General features: G+C 40.7%; 1 protein-coding gene across 4 annotated transcripts in view; it reads left to right on the forward strand.

Annotated features, from left to right (window-relative positions):
• Positions 1–1,460: 1,460 nt before the first annotated feature.
• LOC129756095 (neurobeachin-like protein 1) overlaps positions 1,461–15,048 on the forward strand; it is a 260,283-nt gene continuing 246,695 nt past the window's right edge. The window contains exons 1-12 of one of the 4 annotated variants that reach the window (XM_055752849.1): positions 1,461–1,642; positions 1,825–2,022; positions 2,230–2,400; positions 2,459–2,734; positions 3,035–3,085; positions 3,494–3,574; positions 3,780–3,929; positions 3,995–4,267; positions 4,329–4,651; positions 4,715–5,399; positions 7,791–9,041; positions 9,101–10,990. In XM_055752849.1, the coding sequence (XP_055608824.1) occupies positions 1,592–1,642; positions 1,825–2,022; positions 2,230–2,400; positions 2,459–2,734; positions 3,035–3,085; positions 3,494–3,574; positions 3,780–3,929; positions 3,995–4,267; positions 4,329–4,651; positions 4,715–5,399; positions 7,791–9,041; positions 9,101–10,990 (5,400 nt within the window). In that variant the 5' untranslated portion in view covers positions 1,461–1,591. The remainder of the gene's footprint in view (positions 1,643–1,824; positions 2,023–2,229; positions 2,401–2,458; positions 2,735–3,034; positions 3,086–3,493; positions 3,575–3,779; positions 3,930–3,994; positions 4,268–4,328; positions 4,652–4,714; positions 5,400–7,790; positions 9,042–9,100; positions 10,991–15,048) is intronic. The other 3 variants (XM_055752851.1, XM_055752850.1, XM_055752852.1) reach the window with 3 other exon arrangements.

Genomic DNA, 15,048 nt, shown 5'->3' on the forward strand with positions numbered 1-15,048 from the left:
TTTTTTTTAAATTTTTTTATACAACATATTTGGAAATATTCAGCATTTTCTTACAAAACACCTATGACATCTGGTCAAAGAATAGCTTGAAAATGGAAACTGTTTCTATCCAAAAACGGACTATTTTGTTTCTTCGTCTGGGTTTTGACAGTTTCAACGGTCGAATTTTGGACCGATTCTGATTTCTCAATTTGGGATAACCTTCAGTCTATCATGAACGCTGAAATTTCATGAAGTAAACTTTGTCGACATAGAAAGAAGTCTGCTGATTGGTGTAAACAAATAATTCAAGAACGTACAAAAAGATGGTGAGAGAATGATTTATGTAAATTTTTGACAGAGTGAATAATTTGCATGCGATTCTAGTTATTCGGGAAAATAAGAATATATGACAACATTGTTAAAACGTCAATATTAAAAAATATTGATTATTAATAGCTGAGCCTTCTACGCCTCATACGCCCTACCATACGAGCTCATATATTTTCTTGGGTTATTTACATTTTTTTAAGACTTCAGCATCAAAACTTCAAATTATGAAACCTAAAAAATTCTTTTAAAAAAAATATCTCGTTCTGACACTATCCAAACAGACATTTCGTATTTCGGCATAGATTTTCTGCTAGACATCAATAAAGTAATTTCCATCGACACAAAATTGTTCTCGTAACGGATCCAAAAAACCGTTGGTCTGGATTTTTTAGCACTGACCATAGTTTTAGCAGTGGTTTAGCCTACGGGACAGTTTCACGAGAAACGGCAGTATATGGGGAATCCACGAGAATATAAAAAAAAACTATGGATAAAAACTTGCCTTACCTCGGTCGTTTGTTGAAATGAACAAATATGAACATGTTTTGGCTCTCCTTGAAGGTGTTCATCCAGGTCGCACACTATTTACGCGCATATTTGTTGAGAAAAACACGTTTCTTTTTGTTTTTTTTTTTCAATTTAAAATTTTTAAAATGAAAATTGTATTTTATACGCTGTCAGCGCCAGAAATTCAACGGTGGCGAGTTTTTAAACCTATAATAAGTTTTCTTTCGATGCATTTTCTTCATCCAAGACACATTTGGCTGCATCCTGCTTGTACCGAAGCTCGCACGATAAGGTGGTTCAAGGTTAATTGGGAATCCTTTCAAAAAATCATGAAAATTCGAATTGTTTGATGGTCTCCTGAGAATTGTTGAATCGCTACAAAAGATTTGGATGAAAATCGAATAATTTAAATAATTTTGAATGTACAGATTTTTTTAATTTTCAGTCAATAATCGAATAATTGGTTAACTGTTTTATCCAGAAACCAGATCATATTTTCTTCTAACTGCTAGGTGGATGGCCTGATTCGAAAACCTGGCAAAAGAAGAGAGGAATCAAAACAACACAAAGTGAACGCCTTCCGTCATCGTCGTTTTTGTTTTCCGTCTTCTCTTCCTCTTCACTCAGGTGTCAGTGCATTGCATTCGGGTGCATATATCGCGAGGAGTGGGTGCGCGGTTCAAACTTCAGTGAAAATTCGAGTGAAATCCTGTGAAAATTAGAAAAATGTTGTAAAATCTGTGTTCCAAAAGCGTTTCCGGATAACACAGCTATGGATTCCAAGAAGGACATCTACAATCTATGGGTGCAGTACACCACCAAGGTAATTTTTCACTGCTGGAAATTATTGTTTTTGTTGGTGCTTTTTTCGCCTTCGAGGCTATGATGTGTCATAATTTTCGTTCATGAATGGATTCTCCAAATTACACCAATGTTTACAGTTACACCAATTGCTGTTCGATATGGAGATTGGGGGAATGATTCATGGGTTGTTTTCTTTTTCAGAATGAAGAGATCTATTTCCGGCAGTTTATCCAGGGGTTCGTCGGCATCTGGCAGAAGCAGCTTATGCTGGACTTCGATAATGCTCCCCTTTGGTCATCGATTTCTTCGGATTCGGGTCCACATTTGAATCGATTGCCGGAGGAATTGCTTCCAGCGATCGAAAAGTTCCTCATCATTGCAAGGGACAAGTTTGAAAAGGTATGGGAGCAATGTCGTCTAATAAGCGTGGGCGTTTGATGCGACACTTTCGTCCAAACACAAACCTGACTAGCTGGATAGCTATCGTTATCGCTTTGTTATGGTTGCGTAATGAAACTATAATAATGATAGCTTTGAAAATGAAGCAGATAGAACTGTGTATGGAAGCAAGCTTTTCTGATTTAACTTTGATATTTTTATTTTAAGGCTGGAACGGAAAACGCACAGGATGAGCAGGAAAATGAAACCATAAACGAAATCCAACTGCTCGTGCAATGCTTGATAATAATTTGTCGTCATTTTGAGAACATTAACGCCATCATCAAATCGAGTTACATTCCGAGTTGTGTTGCCATTTCTAATTGTATTATTTACAAGGTATGATATTGAAATTTGAATTTTGTAACCTATTTTTAAAAAAAATGTCTATTTTTAGCTGGTCCAAGGATCAACGCTGACCGCGGTTCAGTCCCAATTTATTCGATGCTTCAGCAACTTTGTCGAGGTGCTGTACGATCCGTATCTGACATGGAGGAACTTTTTGCGCGGCGAAATAGCCGATTACGGGCGGCTCGGTTACAAGATATCGCCGATGCATGCGGAACTGGTTCCCTTTCTGTACGACAGCTTCCAGATCAAGAAAGCCGGCCAACATCCGGAGCTGGGGCGAGATTTGATACACATTTTGGGAGCCGTCATTTCCGGATCCCAGGTATGTTGGAAGTATTTGGTTTACTGTTGTAATTTTGGTGGTGGGTCTTAGCATTGCTTTGTTCCTAAATTTGTCTGAAACTTAACAGGGTAAAGTAAATGGCAATTCAAATTTAAATACCGAGATCTTTGCATCTTATACAATTTGTTACATTCTGAATATCGTCTAGATTAAACTCTCCTGATAGAACTTACTTATTGTTTATATTTGAAAGTCTGTAAGTGTATTGAAATTGTGTAACTTTTTACAATAGATTTTTGGAAGAAACTATAAATTTCAATCCATTTTATACTTTTCTAGTGTCATTCCACAACTCTTCTTCAAACTTGTCGAAAATATTATCAATCTAAGGTAACCAAACGTTTACTTGACATAGCAATGTGTCCAATATTGCTTGTTTTACATATTTCAATGATGTTAGGCTAGTCAAAGTTAAATTACCTCACCAGTTATTTTGAATTCATTGAAAAACAATCAAGAATCACTTTTTTTCTTACATTCTATAGAGTACAACAGGAATAATAAAAAGATTTTATTTTCGATGGCTAGTTTCGTCCACATTCAATAAATCATAAAATAACAAATGTATATGTAGTATGCTAATATTTTGCGTATATTTCTTATTGACCGACCAATAAGATAACTTTCTTCATTAATATCTGGACAACTTATTTTAATCACATCATTTCATCATCGCCAGTCGCCTGACAGTAATCTTACTCATCTAGGATATTATTTACGTTCCGTCTAATCCTCTAGGTTGCTTTAGTAGATGAACCCAAACAAAACATTAATTCGTACTATCTAAACAATTCAGTCGGTGAAGGAAACGCTAATGTGGTGAGTCGCTTGCCCATCGTATTGATTCCAATACTGAGTTAATGGTTCAATATTCGATACCGATGAGAATAAATCGCTTATTGAACTATTTGTATCTAATGTCACGTGTTTGCTTTTTATGTTTTCGGGAGTGTGTTCGTGCTTGTGCATGTTGTTGTTTTAATCTAGTCTATTTCACTAATCTTAAAATGTTTTCCTACATCAGCACAATGGTTTACGTGCCATAAGCCCTGCAACAGTAACCGTCATTATGGATATAATCTCGAAATGGGAAAGTGACGGCAACCTGCGGCAGCTGGTGCTGCAATGTTTCTCGATGATGGTAATCATACTACAGAAATCTAGTCCCGAACAGGTGATTCCCTTTTTTATTTTCCGATTTTTATATAGATCTCACTTTTTACGATTTTAAAATTACAGCGTCAAATCGATTTACTTACTGTTTTCCAACTGTACATGGGAGCTATACAAGCCCTGCAAGAAACACAACACTTTCAGCAACCAACGTCTCCGACGGAAAGTTTCGAACTGTCGCTGAACGATGACAACTACCTGGACGTGGGAGCGTTGAATGCAATCATTGGGACGATCGAAAACTTCCTGCCGGAACACGTGAACAAGCCGGTGATGTGCAATGCAATATTTGAGGCGAAATTTCTACCGAACCTGGTACAAATACCAGAACAAGTGAAGGTATACAATTTTAATCTCAAAATCAAATCTATTAATTTACCATTTGTTCGTTTAACTGTAGACTTGGCATATCGATCATCAATTATTAGGATCAACGCTGGTCAGAAGTCTGCACAAGCTGTGTAGTAGTTCGGAGAAAATACACTACAATTTGATGCATACAAACAACATAAACATTCTATTTGATGGACTAACGAAATTTGGCAGACCTTCGCGTGATCTTATCTGTGACTGTCTGTACTTCGCATTCGATGGTAGCGATGCGTACAGTTTGAATGCACTAATCGTGAAAAAGCTGGTCGAATGGATTCCTTCAATCGCTGAGCCGGAGCAAAACTACTTAAGCGATGTTCTACTCAAGAAATGCTCTGCCAATTTACAGAGGTACAATACCTCCTCAAAATACTCAATCCATTTCATCTTATAAAAACCTTTTTCAATTTTTAGCAAATATGCCATCTGTGAGCAGCTCATGATAAAACACATAGTGGATTATTGCTTCGAGGACCACAACAAGTTATCGGCCAAATGTATCATCAGCCTGTTGAAATTGATTGAAGAACTGGCCAAGCACAACATCCACCCGACCGAATTCAAATGCTTGTTACGTTTGCTACGCATAGGGGCTAAGTTTGAGTATCGCAAACAGCTGATCGATGCTATTTTGCGAGTCTCCCAGTATCGTCTCTCGCTGGGCACCATCCCTAACGAATATCTTGACATCCAGAACAATACCAACGGAATAACGATACCGGAAATAAGGAAATGGGACACGGCGCACGGATTTGTGTTCCACTCCTGGATCCGCTTGGATAAAGAATTCGAACCGATGAGCGATGAGGAAATAAATTTACAAAACTACCGACGACATTTGTTTAGCTTGACCACCAACTGTGGCACGGGATACGAGTTCTTCATCCAAAAGAATGGAAATTTCGTTGTGAGCGTGATTACCAAGAAAGAATTCTTCACGGCGACGGCTCACGCTACACATCTGCTTGATGGCCGGTGGCATTCGATTACGGTTAGCGTCATCCCGCCGAAACGACTGTTCTCTTACCATCAGATTAACGTTTTTGTCGACTCGGTGCAGAAGCTTGGCTCCACGATGAAGTATCCGGCATTCGCAGAGGTGAGCATGATAAAAAATGTACTTACTTCAATTTCAACCCTTCGTCTTAATTAAACCTTAACTTGTCCTTAAAATACTTAAAGTCGGTTTCACATAGAATCTGGTCAGATAAAATAGATCATTTCTCCGCAAAGAAATAACGTACAACAAAAGTAAAAATGTCGTTTTGTAGGTTTTTTATTGCACTTAAAAGAAAAAATACATAAAAGTCATTTGTCAGCTTTTCGGATGAATTTTCGATTTTTTTTTTTTGTGATACCACCCATCATTTTCTGCACAGTACTGCTGGTAACCTCATTCGCCATCTTGTTCCACCACTTTTCCATTTGAGCGGGTTTTTTTCATGGTTCTGCCACATTTCTTCAGTTTGCTTCTAACTATTGCCCAATATTTCTCGATGGGACGAAAATCCGGACAGTTTGGTGGTGTTGGCATTCGCCGATCAAAGCAACACACGCTGCAACGCTAAGAGTTTTTCGTGTATATAAACAAGAGGGTTACGCAAAATAACCTGTTGTGCAGCACTTGGGCAGTGGAAAGGAGAGACTTTACTACTTGGTGGTAGAAACTGGAATACTTTATTTGACTATCCTAACATCCTATTTATAGGAAAACCATCTCTATGGTTACATATTTGATTGTTTATTTATTATGTGTATGTTGTTATTTGTCCCATCGATTGCTTCGATTGGACAAATCTCAACACTCCTCCTCAACACACACATTCGCAGTCTTTTAACTGCCTCCGGCGGCTCCTTCTGAAGTTGGAGATGCTACTCTTCTATGCACGCACCGGAATACGCTCTCGCCCCTGTTGCAACGCGATAACCTTCCATGACTCCAGTTCGACGACCTCCACCGGGATCTGGCACGACGACCTCCCAATGGCTCTGGCCCGACGACCTTCCATGACTCTGGTCTCAGCGCTCTTCCTGTGTCTCGAAGCTTTCTCCTTCGCCTCGACACCTTTCCTGAGGCCTGCGCCTCCCAGTGGTTCCAGTCCGACGACCTCCACTTGGCTTTCCGGTCCGACGACCTTCCGTGGTATCCCCCTCGTAAGTCCTCCAGTGGCTCCTGGTCCAACGACCACCACCTGGTTCCTGACTTGACGACGTTCCATGATACCGGCCCGCCAACCTTCCATGGCTTTCCGGTTCGACGACCTACCAATGGCCCATGGCTTTCCGGTTCGACGACCTACCAATGGCTCTGGCCCGACGACTGCGTTCGCGGTCCCAGCCCTACGACCTTCCATGGCACCGGTCCGACGACCTTCCAGTGGCTCCGGTCCGACGACCTTGTTTGGTTCCGGCTCGATGCTCTCCTATTGGCCCGACGCCTCACCAATGGCACGACGACCTTCCTCTGGCTCGCCGACTTTCCTATGGATTCCGGTCAGCTCGCAATGGAGATTCCAGGATTATTGTGAACTGATCGAATTACCTTTGCTCGCAGCTTCCGGTCATATGCTCCACTTTTACGCCTGGTTTGTTTTGCTCGATCCACCGCAAGGGTCTCCCGGTAACGTTGCAGCACCGAATTTACAGTCGATTTTGGATATTTCAGGAATTTCGCGATCTTTACCCCTGACCACGTCGGTTTCTCTAAGTGAGTGTGCAGAATTTTCTCTCGCCTTTCGCGTTCCATCGTCGATAACTTTTCTTCTTCTTCTTCTTTCTTTCTTGGAGCGACTGCTCCAGATTGTTGGGCCAGTGACAATGACTATATGCCCATCGATAACTTTTGACTGACTGCTTCAATCTTGATGAAATTTTCACCACTAAGTAAACAAACCATTCGGATCAAAACACTGTCAATAGATTCGCGATGTGACAACTAGGGGCGCTGCAGTAAATGAAACGATGCGACCAGATTCTATGTGAAACAGACTTTCTCTAAAGATTTGTATTGTTATATTCAAAAAAGATTTTGAGGTAATATTTTGAACGATTTAAAACATTACCTACAAAATTTCTTGGTATAAAATATTTTAAAAAAATCGGCTCAAATTGACGTCACACAACACTTTAAAATAATAGCAAAAATAATATAAACATTGGATAATATGGATATGGTAATGGATAATTTTTGATAATAGGCACATTGTTAAAAAGAGTTTCAAATTAGTCCACCATGTAATCTGCTAAAAACAGTACTTTACACTACAAATCTCTATCAAAGATCTTTCATCGACTCAATTTCAATCTTAAAGGCTCAGCCTTAACGAGGAAATCTCGCTGAACTTGGCTGACCGTGTACCATATCTTTAATACCAATTTGCGTTATTTAGATCTCGAACCTTTTTTTCTCAGATTCAAACATTAGATATCTTTCAAGCTTCATATTTACATATTATGAATTTGATTTCCACATTTCCCCTTCCATTTGCAGCTGTTCCACTACTGCGCCATTGGAGCTCCATACAATAACGTCCGCAAAGCGTCCCATACTTCGCATCAAGCTAACAGCGCCAGAATGAATGCTACGCCATCACCGGAAATGACGCCACCACCCGTGGAAAAGGAAGAAAAACCGAGAGGGGGCCTATTCCCTAGTCTGATGGAGAAAACCTTCTTTCCCGGTATAGTTTCGCAAGTGCCCAGTTACTTTACCCTCCCAGCAAGGCAGTCGCCGGCTTCCCTGGACCCTAGCGTTAAATCATACCCCATCGGAATGCAGGACCTGGTATTTGGAGAAGCCATATGCTTGAAGGGGCAGCTGGGTTGTGTTCTGCTTGCGGACACAAGCATCAATTTGAAAAATCTCTTCGAATCCGGTCCCAGCATTGCCAACGTACTGGCAACGGATATGATCGAATCATTCGATATGGCATCGAAGTTTATTTTCTGTTTTTCTCCGAGTGCTTGTTTCGATGGGTTGTGCCTAGATCTAGCTCCTGGAAACCAGTATAATGGACACGTTGCAGCGAATGCCTCAAATGTGCTGTCCATTCAAAATGCCATCAACGGTGTAGGAGGCATGATGTCTTTACTTCCCATCCTAGACTTTGTCTGTCAAATACCGGATTCAGATATATCAACATCCGATCAACTTATTTCTCTTACACCGGTAGCTTCGCCGACGCGGGATGAACGATTCGGTGATTGGGAAATGCTTCAGCCCAACTCACTGACAGAATCCAAAATTATCCAAAATCCCATAGCATGTTTTATTTGCTTGATGAGAACTTTCATTCATGGTAATAATCTAAACAAAGAAAATATTCTGAAAAACGATGGAATACCCATCATTAGTCAACTTTTGCAAAAATGTAATCCAGCGTTGTTCGATGTGAACGTATTGATGTCGGTGCAACTGCTCGTTGAATCAATCCAAAACGAAATGCCATCGGCTAATATGGAACTGCTTCACGTATTGTACAAAGATTTAGTTTTTAATTTTCGCATCTGGTCCCGCGCTCAGTTCCAGATCATAATCGGCCATATTCAATATATTAGTGCAATAATTAAGGATGATAGGAAATATTTTCGTAAGCATTTCGGCGCCCAATTTATTCTTGATGTGGTACAGGAATTCTTCGCTGGAACTTGTACGATTCCGGTGCAGGACGCACGGATGATTCGTGATTCATTGCTGCGAATATTGCGATACTACATTTCAAAGGAAGTGAATATTAAAGAGGTAATTTCGTGAATCGTTTAGTTTACATTTAACACATTTTTTAAATTTTTATCTTTCAGATTTCAGCAATCTTAACATTTTTGACAACGATCAAGGTTGAGCCCGTAGTTGTGGAGATTATTGAAATGCTGACGACCTTAATTGAGGGGAAACACGTGAAAGACCAGATTTTTCTGCTTATGTACGAACCCAACATGGCTGAAGCTTTGTACACACTGTTCATGGATCGACATTTCGGAAACGAAGTTCACACTCGTTTGCTTAAATTTATATCCGGAATGCTAAATACGAAACGTATTTCGAGCAAACATAAAGCTGCACTGAGGCTATACGATAGTGCCATCGAATGCAACAGTTTGTATCCGGGCTTATTTTCGTTCATGCTTCCGTTTGAGCTTGAACCGGAAGTCATACTCGGTTTACTGGACTTGAATCTTTGTTTGGATTCAGAAATGGGTTACGCCGGAGCTTTGTGTCTGATCTACCACGCGAACTCAGCATCACTACCGCTAAAATTAGAAATTGCTAGACGGCTGATGACTGCTACATTCACTAAACCTAAAGCGCCCCAGATGATCGCTCGACAGGTAGGGTGGCAAGAATCAATCGCTCGACTGCTGATTAAAAAACCAATAGAAAATCGATCACTGTCAGAGAAGGAAATCGAAAAAGGCAAAATATTAACTGATATTGAGGAAATTGTTAAACGTGAAAGCGAATCATCGATTGGCGCAGCCGTTGGTCCAAGCGACCTTATTGTATTCGACGACGAAACCATGGAATTGAAGGCACAGGAAACTCCGAAATCTGCAAATTCATTCATGACCGAAGCTGCCTCGGTTATCGAGAATGAAATCAAAGAGCTAGCCGATAGTGTCCAAGAAGCTGTGGTTGACAACATTACGTCATCGATAACGTCTGTTTATTCGGCAATCCGCCAAAAAACCTCTGACATTCAAGATACTCTCGAATCGCTAACGATGAGTTTCGATGAAGTTTCTGGGCGTAAGAAAACTTCGTCCTCTTTCTCCAGCAGCAGTGATGAAAACGTATCGTTGGATGAATCTCTAGCCGTATCTTCGATGCGAGACGACACCCAATCGACCCGAAGTGCGGATGATTTAGATAGTGCGGCCAGTGGAAGAGAAGAAACAGGATTCAAATATTCTGAAGATAATGAGGAAGAAAATCTAGTGTATTTGGTGTCTAATATTTTATTCACAATTCTGTGGCGAGGTGTAGAAAATTCTAATGATTCGTGGAAAGAACGTGGTCAAGTTATTGCATGTATCAACTTGATAGCGTTGAATAATGAACTGTATTGCTCTCATTTGAACTTACGTCTGCGTATTCTTGAAATGGGTGTCCAAGCGGCTCTAATTGATTTGGGCGAAAATGCACAGTTGGTGGTGACACACCAGCAGAATGCAGCGCAGCTACTACGGTTGGCCTATGATCTAGTGGTTCTTGATCCGAACGAAGATGATTCCAAAAAGTGCTCAACAAAGTTACTGGATGGGGTTCTATCGCTGTTGGATATTTTAATGGTGTTTCAACAAAGCAGTTCCGACGATTGGTCAGAAATGTCCCACCTTAGCTTGGGACTACTTTTAAAGTGTTCTCATAATCCTAATTCGGATATCGTAGCAATGGCAACGGCAAAGCTACATGCCCTTTTGCAAAATCGTGTGAATCCGGAACCGGGTGAAGTGGGTTATTTGTTGTTCAGTTTGAATCAAGCTATTAGCAGTGCTATTGAGATCGGAAACTCGGAACAATATTCGTTTTTGATTCCGGTGCTGAAAGCTTTGCTTGAAAAATCCCGACTAGTTATTGGGTTGACTACAAACGCGCCCGATCTACCCGCTACGTCTTCCGGGCCGATCTTCTTTCAAAACTTCCAAATGTACTGCACGACAAAACAGTGGACTTCGTTCATCGAAAAAAAGGTAAGTCACTTTTTGTGTTCATATTTTCGAACTTATCTACTATAAATGACTGAAGGATGTGTATGATAAGTGGGAAAATCGGCTTTGTTCAGATGCATCTGTAGTTAGGTCCAAAAAAGCGATTTAATCCAGAATAAAAATCTTGTGGGCTGAAATTGTTCCTTGGCCTTTCAGACGACTCCAAGCCCAATTTCAAACCATTAGGTTGCGCAACGACGCTAAAGATTATATGATCGCACACGCACATCTGTTCACTGCCGGATATCTTAGCCGGTGGTTGTTTGCCGGGGGTTGAAAACAAAGAAATGTTATTTTAATGCCGATTTACATACTCACAGAGCGTTTGGTGCATCACTCGACAATATCCTTGCTAGCTGATCGTTTCCATCCTGCTTTGTCTTGTGATTGAATATGATATGGGATAATATGTTTCATTTGCCGATAATTCCGTCCTTAAGGATGGTGATTATTAGAGTAGAGTCTGATTTTTGGGTGTATAGTTACTTACATAAAACATAAAGGCAAAACGGTTCTAGAAACGCTATAAGATTTTGATTGATTTCGCAAAGGAACAATATTCACAACTTGGAGGTGTTGGTTCCAGTTCATATTATAAATTGTTCTAAGGGTCTCAGAGACTCCAATAGTGGTCTTAAATTTGAATGAAAGTGAAAATAAACGATTACATGAGTTATTATTTTTTTACGTAGTATTCCGTCTCACGACATAACTTGACGAACATAATTCCTAACATTCATTCGGTCCATGGCAACCGTTCTCCAATTTTTCGGACTTCCCACATTCGCCAGATCATGCTTCACTTGATCTAACCACCTCGCTCGTTGCGCCCCTGCTCGTCTCGTTCCTACCGGATCCGTATCGAACACCTGTTTTGCAGGACAGTCGTCTGGCATTCTCGCAACATACGCATTCTCGTATCCGGCCAGCATTCACCACCTTCTGGATACTGGGTTCACCTTAGAGTCGCGCGAGCTCGTGGTTCATCCTTCGCCTCCATACTCCGTCCTCCTGCACGCCGCCAAAGATGGTTCTTAACACTCGTCGTTCGAATACTCCGAGTGTACACAGGTCTTCCTCGAGCAATATCCACGTTTCGGGCCCGTAGGGAACAACTGGTCTAATGGGCGTCATGTACAGGTTACACGTCGTGCGAGGGCTAAGTTTTCTCGACCGCAGTTCCGCTGATAATTCGCCGCCGGATCTCACGGCTGGTGTCATTGTCTGCGGTCACCAGTGAGCCGAGATAGACAAAGTCTCCGACTATCTCCCTCGATCGTGACCTTGTTGTTATTGGACAAGCAGGTTCGGTCGGTCTCGGATCCGTAGGCCAGCATATAATTCGTCTTGGTCGTATTAATAATCAACCCAATCCTTCTTGCTTCGCTTTTCAGTTTACGATAGATGTCATCGGCAAAGCAGATAAGTTGACTGGATCTGTTGAAAATCGTGCCCGGCATTTCGCCCACCGCTCGTCGAATAACACCTTATAGCGCCACGTTGAACATCATGCAGGATAGACCATCACCTTGTCGAAGCCCCCTGCGCGATTCGAATGAACTCGACAATTCACCCGAAATCCGCACACAGCACTGCGTTCCATCCATCGTCGCCTTGATCAGTCTGATCAGCTTCCCGGAAAAGCCGTTCTCGTCCATGATTTTCCATAGCTCTTTATGGTCGATCGTGTCGTATGCGGCTTTGAAGTCGATGAACAGATGGTGCGTAGGGACTTGGTGTTCCCGGCATTTTTGGAGGATTTGCCGTAATGTGAATATCTGGTCCGTCGTAGACCGTCCCTCCATGAAGCCGGCCTAATGACTTCCCACGAATCTGTTTGCTTGTGGCGTTAGGGGGCGGAGTAGGATTCGGGACAACACTTTGTAGGCGGCATTGAGGACAGTGATCGCTCGGTAGTTCTCACAGTCCAATTTGTCGCCCTTCTTGTAGATGGGGCATATTACCCCCTCCTTCCACTCCTCCGGTAGCTGTTCTATGTCCCAGATCCGGATTATCAACCGGTGTAGGCAATCGGCCAACCTGTCCGGGCCCATTTTGATAAGTTCAGCTGCGATGCCATCCTTCCCAGCCGACTTGTTTCTATTCAGCTGGCGAATGGCTTCCTTAACTTCACTCATCGTTGGGAGTGGCTCCTCTTCGTCGTTGGCTACGCCGGCGATGTACCTTCCCCCATCGTCTTAATCTCCTGCATGTGCGCCGTTCAGGTGTTCATCGAAGTGCTGCTTCCAACTTTTGATCACCTCACGATTGTCCGTTTATTTTTAAGTTTATTTATATTTCGTCAATCAGTTGTAGACTACGTTTACAATTTGCTCATACAAAAATTGTCTTAACCACTATTTTGTAAATGTCTTCTGTTTAACACTTTTCTTATTGCAGCTCTGGACATGGTTATGTCAAAATGTATACAATATTGATTATAAGTTTTCATCATTTGGTTTACAGATTTGTTGCTGGCGTACATGGTTCGTTGACACTCTGCTTGAAATAAGTTTCTGGTTCTTAGTATGCGTGAGGGTGTGTAAAAGTTCAAGTTTTCTAACAAGATTCTGATTTTACACGTTGGGAGATGATATCGTTAACAAAGGAAATCATAGCAACTTCTCTTCGTTTTTCATGCGTTTCAATATTGATTAACATATGATGGAAGAATTGAAGTGGAACTCCAGCCCAGCTTTCTTAGTGCAAGCAGTAGAAATTGTTTTTGAACCGATTCTATTCTTGTAACATGAGTTGGCTGATACGGGCACCAAACTACACTACAATATTCGAGTATAGATCTTACATACGATATGAAAAGTGTTTTTATTGTATAAGGGTCCTTAAAGTGATAACAGAATCTTTTGATAAACCCTAACACCGAAAGCTTTATTAATAATTGTGTTAAAATGTTCAATGAAAGTTAGTTTGGTGTCCAGTATTACACCTAGGTCCTCGATTTTGTTACATCTTTCAATCTGATGCTGCCCTAAAGTAAAATTAAAATCATCATGGCTCAGTTTTCTAGAGTAAGATATAATGTTGCACTTTTTAATATTAAGATCTGGTTGACTTTTTGCACACCAAATGTAAAAAAATATCAATATCATTCTGAAAACGCTGTAAATCCATTCTGTTACGTATCTCCATGTACAGTTTCATATCGTCGGCATAAATGAGGCTATTTAATACTAAATTGACATCCTCAACAAAAATTATAAATAACTTTCAAGCTTCTATTTCAAATGCTCTTCGCTCTTTTCACCACCTTAGAATTTTCTTCTGATCTTCTATCCGTCTTTCATTTCAACTCTTTAACCCTCACCGATAAAGCCGCAAATTCATTACATAAAACAAATTCACTTCTTAATAATAAAAAAATAACTCGGCTATAAAAAATCAATTACACAAACATCGTTCAAATAATCGAAAATAGTTAGGCCAAGATTTCTGACCGTTGACCGTAGACGACAACTCAATTCAGTTGGAACTTGCACACAAAACGAAAATAAGAAACCTACCTAGCCATCGATCGAACGATATCGCACAATAGAAGACTTAACACTAGAAAGACCGCACCAGTCAAAATGACTGGTGGGACACTTTGTTTGTTGAATATCTTTTGAACACTACGCTCTAAAAATTCGCAAAAAATACGACTTTTCATGAATTTTGAATCTCTACAAAACTGTGTATTTTTTATTTTTCTAGCTCTTTTAATAAGCGAGAAAAATTTCGCCATGGACACTCGGTGACCAGTCAAAATGACTGGTAAAATTCACAACCCTATAACTCAAACAAGATAATTTTTTTTCGCTTGCTTTTGGTTTCATTTGCAAGCTACATTCAAGGCAATGAGTCCTAGTTGATTTATGGTGGGCAGAAGTGTGTCATTCGTTATGAAATTATTGATTTTCAATGCGAAGTCGTGAAGATTTGAAGAAAAAGTTCTTGGATTGGCCGCTGTGTGGCGCTTCAAGCACTTGACTCCCAATTTTTTTGGTCTGTTTTGTTGCTCAACTATAATTGAACTTTCTGTC

The sequence above is a fragment of the Uranotaenia lowii genome, chromosome 3 (assembly GCF_029784155.1).
Source record: "Uranotaenia lowii strain MFRU-FL chromosome 3, ASM2978415v1, whole genome shotgun sequence".
Lineage (NCBI taxonomy): Eukaryota > Metazoa > Arthropoda > Insecta > Diptera > Culicidae > Uranotaenia > Uranotaenia lowii.